An 8,934-nucleotide genomic window follows, 5' to 3' on the forward strand; every position below is an offset into this window, starting at 1 on the left:
AGAAACCATAGTCGCACCAAAGCAATAGACTTTAACCATTAACCATCTGCTTTTTTGACTTCAAAGGGTGACATGCAGTCTCAGGCAGTTGTCCGCACTATAGCCAGACAAGTGTGTGAACAACTAATTCAGAGTGAGTATGTTTTTGTTGGGCTTCAACATGCAGCCAGTTAGTACTGGAATAGGCTTCCCCTCAGAGCATACAAACACAACAAGTATACAAAGCCTCCATAATGAAGGACACAATATTGTCAAGTGCTTGGGTCTCCATCTTGGATTTCTGAGTAATAACTGAATGGGCAAGTTATGTATAATATGTGTTTTATTATTCTTAATGTATATATTTGACCTCATTTTCTCCAAATTTGGTCATTTTCCAGTTGTCACCCACTAGCTACCTCTTTAGTATATAGCTTTAGTAATAGCTGTCATGTATAACATGACAGCTATTGACTGGGGAGAGTGAGGGCTAGCATGTGCTTCCTCCAAGACACACAAAGTGAGCCACTGTATCTTTTAGAACTGCTGCTCATGCTGCAACGCATTGCAGCCGAACACAGTTAGAGCAAAGCGCTGTCTGCCCCCACATACATACTTTAGCAAAGCCAATTATGCTGTCTTGGATGCACGCCAATAACCGGCTGTGGCATCGTTGGCATTTGACCTTTAAGTCTACATTATGATCACCACAGTGAATATGTTTCTGTTGCACCACTCTGGAGTCCGTGTTCTGCTATTCTTTTTAGCTTTCTTTACTTTACTCCGGATAATTTTAAAGTCATATTTGGTTATCCTTTCAGTTCTATTAATGTATCCCTCTTCGCTTGTCTGCTTTGCCACTCTTCTCATTAGGCCACTTGTCACGCTACAACTCAATCCTGAATCAGATCCCCAGCCAGTCTGTGTCAGTCCGGACAGTGCCAGGTCCTCCAGGGGAACCAGGCCGTCCTGGCCCTCCGGGGCCACAGGGAGAGCAGGGGCCTTCAGGCAGACCAGGCTTCCCCGGAGGTAATGGACTGAGTGGCCGTCCAGGAGAGAGAGGTTAGTCCATGCACACAATGGGAAAAACCAGACATCACAATTCACATGAGGTTATGTTTCAGTGTTAATTTTATTGACAGTTAAATCAACAGAATAAATAACCATCGCAAGAAAGTCGCAGAGAGATAACGAGCAAGTAAGAATCACAAGACCAGCATCAGTTCACACACTGATTGTGATGCAGTGTTATATACACAGACAGAATGACACAAAGCAGACGTTTAATATAATTAGTTCAGACTGGTCGCACAACACTAACAACATTTGCTAATGAGAGATGGTTTGAGGGGTTTAGTGGTGTAGCCTATCATTATAAGAATGCTAATTATGTGCTCGGGGTTGGGGTAATTGTCAGCCTTGGTCAGGGGTGATGAAGACCAGATTGCTGTGAAGAAGCCTGGGAAAAACTGGAGTGTGCCTTTCTATAAAGACTCATAATTCTGAGACGTTTTGCTTGTCACAGTGTTTGGTTTTGGAATAGCAAAGAACTAATAATAACTGCTCAAGACTATTTTTGTATGCAGTCAGTCTTTTGCTATTTTCCATGCAGCGGGATATGTTGAAGCAGAAATCTCTCTGGAACCTCTAGCTTTCCTTCTGGGCTCCATATTTATGTTGTTCTTTGCCAAATGATTAGCGACCCATGAAAAGCATGTGGCTCTCGCACTCTCTCCACCACCAGTGGTCAGTGGTGGAAGGTAAATAAAAGAGCAAGACAGACATTCTAGCCATTTCATGTGCAGACTTGTTTTGTCAGTGTATGTGCGCTACACTAGGTCTGCTATCTCAATCCCTCTGCCTGGCCAGTAGCGAACGAGGACAGCAGTGTGTAAATTCAGAGAGGCAGGTGGTGTCGCTTGGTCTCACTTTAGTGTCTGTTTTATTGTCTGTTCAGGCCTCCCAGGAGAGAAAGGAGAGAAAGGCAGTCCAGGTGTGGGGACACAGGGACCACGTGGCCTCCCAGGACCTCCAGGTGAACAAATGACCACTCTTATTCGCCAGATATGACACTTTTATTCATCTCTGTTTGTTGAAGACATCATAGTTAGAGCTTATATTTAGATGTGACTATATTTAGGTATATACTCAATGGTTACTTTAAAAGGAACACCTGTACACCTGCTCATTCATGCAATTACCCAATCAGGCAATCATCTGGCAGCAGATAGAAGTCAAGAGCTGCAGTTGTTTAATGTTCACATTAAGCATCAGAATGGGGATAAAATGTGATCTCTTTGACTTTGACTGTGGCACAGTTGTTGGTGCCAGATAAGCTGGTTCTACTGTGACAACCTGATGGTAGTGTGAAATTTTGGCATCAACAGCTTGAATCCATGAACATGACTGGAATTCTGTCAACAGTTCACGATGATTGTGGTGTAATGGTGTTGGGAATGTTTTCTTGGCATACACTGGACCCCTTAATACCAATTGAGTATGATCACAATCTTATAATGGCTACGTCCAGCATGATAATGCACCATACCACGCATTCCATGAACATGACAGTGAGTTCAGTGTACTTCAGCTTTTGGGATGTGTTAGAACAGTAGATTCGCAGCATGGATGTGTAGCTGACATACCTGCAGCAGTTATGTAATTTATGTCAGAATCTCAAAGGAACGTTTCCAACACCTTATGAAGAATTAAGGCAGTTCTAATAGCAAAGGAGGGCCTACTCAGTATTAGTATGGTGTTTCTAATAAAATGGCCAGTGAGTGTGTATATGTTAAGAGGTTTGTTTCAGAGGTTGGTGATCACTACACTGCCTACATCTTACTGGAGCATGTTACTTTAAATATGAGGTTGAGTCAAATGAAAACCTTAAGATTTGTTTGTTGCAAATACGTGTCACAAAAGTGTATCAAGCTTAAGGTAACAGTATAAGGGGCTATTGAGAACAATGGACCAGTTTTGCAACTACAAATTTAATGTACTGTTTCTCTAATTTATGTCACACTTTTAAGGGTTTCATTTGACTAACCCCTGTACTTCAGATTTGTTCATAATCTCCTTAAATGTCCAATACACTGCTATTCAAAACACTCCTGTTTTACTTCAGAACCTAGATAGGAATCTACAGCCTCAAATGATGTAGACTATAGGAATTCACATTCCTATGTGTTTATAAAAAGCCATAGGACCTGCATCTGGATGTTTTTTTTTTTATATATATTTTTTTAAATCAGTACTATTCATGAATGAAGTTTAAAGTACATGGTTAAAAGGGCCAGTGGCATTTGGGGAAGGCTTAGCTTGTGCTGAAAGTACAGAACTACGTACATAAATATGTTGAAATAAGACAAGTTCCAAACATGGAGCTCTGCTGGATTGCATGTGGCACCGTGTTGATGTGTGTTAATGCCTCGCTGCAGGTCCTCCAGGTGAGGGCCGGACAGGAAGCCAGGGTCTTCCAGGCAGGCCTGGAACTCAGGGCACTCCGGGTCACCCTGGAAGTCCTGGAAAGCCTGGTGCTGCTGGACCACCAGGTTACTGTGACCAGAACGCCTGCTTAGGGTATAACATAGGAGGTAAAGAAAGTTCTTATTTTCTCTCCTTTGTTTTTAAAAGAATAAAAAATTCAGTACCTCTGTTTCCTTTTGATCCAATATTTAAGTGCTAGCTTCTGCCATTGTCTCGAAGTATTGCAGAAAACTTTAGGAATGGGTCGTTTCTGATACTGCTGAAAATGCTATTTCCCAAAGTAGTTTAACAGCAGCAAATACACCGATTGTGCAGTTTTTTTCTCAATACTTACAAAAGAGTAGCATCTGTGTGATATATTTCATATACAGTCATGTGAAAAAATAAATACACTCCATGAAAATATATTTTTTTACACACATTTGGACAAGAAAACATATTATCATCTTTGAAACAGTGCCTGTTAATAAAGGTGATACACTCTACCAAATGAGATGAAAAAGTACGTACACCTCTACATTTATCACACCTTCAAATCCATAAAATTAGAATCAGGTGTTCACGATTGGGTGCCTCTGATTAGAACCTACTTAGGGAGTGTAAGTGGAACCTGTCTTATTTATACCCCTCTCATATCTAAGTGTCTGTAAGGCCTTCAGGAAAGAAAAAAAAAACGTTTTGGATGCCTATGAGTCTGGCAAGGGATTTAAAAAGATCTCCAAATTATTTGAAAGACATCACTCCGCTGTAAGGAAAATAATCTACAAGTGGTACAGATTTCAAACGACTACCAATTAGTCCAGGACTTTCCGTTACAGCAAATTCAGCCCATAAGCAGAGCATTTGATGCAAGAAGAAGTCTCAAAGCACAGCAAAATTCATCACAGGATCTGATAGTATGTCTTCCAACTGTTGGTGTCAAAGTGCATGCTTCTACAATCAGAAAGAGATTGCACAAATTTGACTGCATGGGAGACGTGCCAGGAAAAAGTCTTTGCTGTCTAAAAAGAACATTAGTGCAAGACTACAGTTTGCCAATGAGCATATAGGCAAACACCGGGCCTTTTGGAATAATGTGCTCTGGACTGACGAATCTAAGATAGAGCTGTTTGGCCACAGTAACAGCAGACATGTTTGGTGCAGACCAAAGACAGCTTTTCAGGAGAAGCTCATATCAAATGGGAAGCACGATGGTGGAAATGTTATGGTTTGGGGTTGCTTCGCTTCCTCAGGTACTGGACAGCTTGCATTCATTGATTCAACTATGCATTCTACATCAAAGAGTGCTTGAAGATAATGTGAGGCCATCTGTCAAAATTGAAGTTGAACTGAAAGTGGACCTTTCAACAGGATAATGATCACTAGCACTAGATAGAACAATGATCATCAATAATGAGTACACAGCAAATCCATCAAGGAATGACTCAAAAAGAAGAAATGGAGGGTTATGGAATGGTGTAGTCAAAGCCCGGATCTGAATCCCATTGAAATGTTGTGGGGGGATTTGAAACGGGTAGTACATGCAAGAAAACACTCAAACATCTTGCAACTGAAAGAGTATTGCAAGGAAGAGTGGTCAAAAATTCCAGCAAGCCGATGTCAGAGACTGGTGGACAATTATGCAAACCGCTTACAGGAAGTTATTTCTGCTAAAGGGGACATTAATAGCTTCTGAGGCCAAGAGGGTACTTACTTTTTCCACAGAAGAATATCACGTCTATTGATATTTCTGTTGAATAAATGATTGAAAAAGCTCATTTTCCTTGTGGTTTTGTTCAAGTATATCGACTTTATTAATAGTCAATGTTTCAAAGAGGATCAGATGTTTGCTTGTCCGAATATGTCAAAAAAGCCAACATGGGGTGTGCTTATTTTTTCCACATGACTGTATATGGTCATATTCTTTTTTTTAAAATCTTTTTGTCCGCATATAAAAGTCAACATTTTTTACCACTACGCAGGATTATCATCCAGTAAAATAGGCTATTACTAGCAGTGACAAAGAACAGTCATTATAGACTAGAACTGTCCCCATAAATTTAATAGAGTGTATAAGCAATCAAGTTTTACAGTTAAACTTGTGAAAAGTTCCCTCCTATCCTGATGTGGGTGATTTTTATGAGGGCGAGTTTGTTCTGGGATGTGAAACATCCTGCAGCGTAGGAGGTCATTAGATGTACCACTAATTTTGGAAAAACTGGTAATAGTAGCTGGCGGTTCATTCTGCAGTCGGGGTGACATTTATTTCCCACATTTACGTTTGCAAAAATGTGTAAGGTAAAGGGAACATGCTTTTTAAACATTAACTTATAAATGACTTAACGCTAATAAAATCTACAGCCATTAAAAAACAGCATTTTTTCCTGTCTCAGCCTACTATAGCTACACTCAAACGATCATTCAAATAAACTCGGCATTACTGTGTGAATCCATTTCATCTCATGGTTGAAACATGCCTTTCCGTGAATCATCCATTATAGATTCACTCGATTCTGTTAGCCGAACACGTTCACCCCTATGAAATATTTCGTCACATGTCCTATAGATATTTGTATCAATTTCCTGAAGATCATTAGAAGAAGAAAAGTTTGTTCATTACTTATTCTTTCTCAACTTTTTTTTTTTTCCCCCATAATATTGAGATATTGACCGACTTGTGAATCCTTTATTCTAATATTTTGAGATACTGGATTTTGGATTTCCATGAGCCGTGAGCCGTAATCATCAAGATTAAAACAGAGAAAGGCTTGAAATAGTTCACTTCATGTGTAATGAATCTAGAATAAATTAAGGTTCCACTTTTTGAATTCAATTACAGAAAGTTTTCCGCAATATTCACATTTTTTGAGATGCACCTGTAGTTTGAATGGTAAACTACGTTCATTTATTTATTTATTTATTTAATGTTGAAAACGACTTTTAAATGAAGAATAAAAAGGCTAAATGTCACTCCAGCTTTGGAATCACCTTGCTAATTGTACATTTTTAAATCCACAATGAAACATTTAAGAAGCTGGTACATTGTAGTTAGATGCACTTAAGAAGCTTGATATTAAGTTCTCATTCCGATATGAAATAACTGCCACAGTCTTTAAGTTTCCAGGCTTACATAAACGGTGTACATTTAATATCTGATTTACTGACAGAACATTTGTACAAGAAACCCTTCAGTAAACCTCACGAAAATAATTCAGCTGTAAATGACAAGATCGAGATTGCTGCAGAGAGGAAAAGCCGAAGCCGAGTCGGTCATTTTAACGATCATGTGGGTGTCATACTTACACGGTGTGTTTCTCTCTCCTTTCCGGGACCTCCTCATCTGTCTCCTGACTCTAGAGGAAGCCGAAGTGCAGTATGAGAATGACTACTGAGAGGCATTCTCTGAAACTCTGCTGCCATTTCTCTTCTTTCCCTTTATCCCTCCATCCTCCATCTATTAGCAAAAAAAAAAAAAGACTGTGGCTAGGGAAAGACTTGTCTACAACCCCCAAGCTATCATATTATATAATGCCATATTCTCCCACTCCTGAAGATCACCACCACTACACAGTAAAGGTCCTGCATGCCTATTCACACAAATCCATCCAGCTTTCTTTGTAGCTCTGTTTTTCTCTCTGTCTCTCTTTCTCTGGGCTGGAATGTTTTTGACATCCATACCTGATGGCCCTTCCCCAGAAAGCTATAATTTCTCGTACTCGTCTTCTGCTTCCTGTTTGCTCTAACACTGTGCCTTTATCTCTCTGCTGCTTTCCTCTGACCCTAACCCAATGGCTACTTTCTTGATGGTGGTGAATGACATAGACAGAGGAAACATGGATGACCAACCCAATTCCCCAATCTTCCCATAGTACAACAGTTACCTCCCAGTTCCTACCAAAACTACGGGCCCACTGACACTAATGACGAAGAAGAGCAGGAGGAAGAGGACCCGTTCGGTGGATACCGCCGCTACCCACCCCAGTACCACGAGCCCAGCTATCCAAACCCTCGTGTTGCCCAGCCTGGCACTGCTTATCCCGGTGCCATGATGAGGGAGCGAGGCACGCACCGCTTCTCCCGCAGCCTGACTGAGAGGAGTGTAGCTCAGACCACAACACAAGAGGAAGAAGATAAATCTGCACACTGACAGCCCCATACACAAACACACAAACACACCCTTAGTATTAAGCGAGTGTCCAGTAGGATAACAGTAAAAGAATGGTATTTGGAAAGTGCCTGATGAGGGTGGGTGGTATGGAGGGAGTGCAGTAAACCCATACTGTGCCCGCAGATCTTCAGTGACGTTTTTTTTTTTGTTGTTGTTGTTTGTTTGTTTGTTTGTCTGTAAAAGTGCATGCAGTCATTTAAAACCACAAAAAGCTCTCAAACAATGCAGTGGATTTATATAAATTGTCCTTTTGGGGGGGAGAAAACATTGAATTTGTACAGTTTGTGCAATTGTTTTTCTAATAAAAGATTGAAAGGTTGAATTTCCGTGCTTCCATGTTTGATCGTCCACGCTTTCATTGTTCCCGTCACGTTATCGACGTCACTTTATGGAAAGATGGATCCTTGGCAGTACTGGACAGTTTAAAAAAAACAAACATATTGAACCAGATCTAACATTGCCACTGATACGTAGAAATTCCACACATAGTGTCTGGAGCGGGATTGTACAATCACATGTCAGTGTGAATTTCCTGTGGATTTGGTCTTGTAACGATAAATGTTATGCAGTCATTGGGGAATTGAACTTTTTTTTGTTTTTGTTTGATTTTAATACAAGAGCTCAGACTGGAAGTCCTTTTCTGTCTCTCTCTGTGTATGTGCTTGTCCTATGGGCCTATTCACTGTGGAAAAGTGCTGAATAGTTAGGCCTGTGGTCTACTGTCCTCTCAGAATGAATCAAACTGTGCGTGTTGAGCAGGTGCCAGAGGAATGGCTCGCTACCAAACTTTTGAAGCGGAAAAAAAGTAACTTATTTTTACTTTGTTTTTGTAACCAATAAAACTGGAATATGACAGCGGTGATGTCTGGTCTATTCTTTGTTACCGTTTTCTTTTTAAAAGCCCGTAAGGCAGTCAGCTCGGACGTGGGACTCTTGATTAGTGCTCACATCAAAGACGTGTTTGATGACTCCTGTAGACACACACGTCATCCTTTTACTATACACACGTCAAACAGTGGAAACACTATGTCCACAATTGCAGTTCAACCCTACAGTGGGATGTCGCTGAGCCTCGTGACAAACTGACAGCAAACAAGGGTGTTTCATTTCCATCACCATCGTGTTGTTCTGAGCATTTAGTGCACTTCAAAGGGTAATGTGCCATTACAAGAGCCACACAAACATATGATGTCAATTAGGACTGAACCACTGCCTCGAATCAGACAGGCAGCAGGCTGCACAAAGGCCTGTGAAAGCCATTTGTGGCCAAAAGGCACAGGCCAAAAAAAAAAAAATAACGCGCTGTTCTAATACAAGCTTTT

General features: G+C 40.7%; 1 protein-coding gene and 1 long non-coding RNA gene across 5 annotated transcripts in view; one reads left to right on the top strand and one right to left on the bottom strand.

Annotated features, from left to right (window-relative positions):
• Positions 1-7,934, top strand: part of col14a1a (collagen, type XIV, alpha 1a) — a 115,142-nt gene extending 107,208 nt beyond the window's left edge. For 3 of the 4 annotated variants that reach the window (XM_017471033.3, XM_017471024.3, XM_017471061.3), the window contains 5 exons: positions 67-133; positions 853-1,041; positions 1,937-2,014; positions 3,417-3,572; positions 7,314-7,934. In XM_017471033.3, the coding sequence (XP_017326522.1) occupies positions 67-133; positions 853-1,041; positions 1,937-2,014; positions 3,417-3,572; positions 7,314-7,591 (768 nt within the window). In that variant the 3' untranslated portion in view covers positions 7,592-7,934. Of the gene's footprint in view, positions 1-66; positions 134-852; positions 1,042-1,936; positions 2,015-3,416; positions 3,573-6,801 lie in introns of all 4 variants that reach the window. The other variant, XM_017471052.3, reaches the window with a different exon arrangement.
• On the bottom strand, positions 1,093-6,887 carry LOC108267128 (uncharacterized). The gene is made up of 2 exons (XR_001813024.3): positions 6,748-6,887; positions 1,093-3,549 (listed from the first exon to the last, which is right to left on the bottom strand). It is a non-coding gene; the product is annotated as an uncharacterized LOC108267128 (long non-coding RNA).
• Positions 7,935-8,934: the final 1,000 nt, after the last annotated feature.

The sequence above is a fragment of the Ictalurus punctatus genome, chromosome 1, assembly GCF_001660625.3.
Source record: "Ictalurus punctatus breed USDA103 chromosome 1, Coco_2.0, whole genome shotgun sequence".
NCBI lineage: Eukaryota > Metazoa > Chordata > Actinopteri > Siluriformes > Ictaluridae > Ictalurus > Ictalurus punctatus.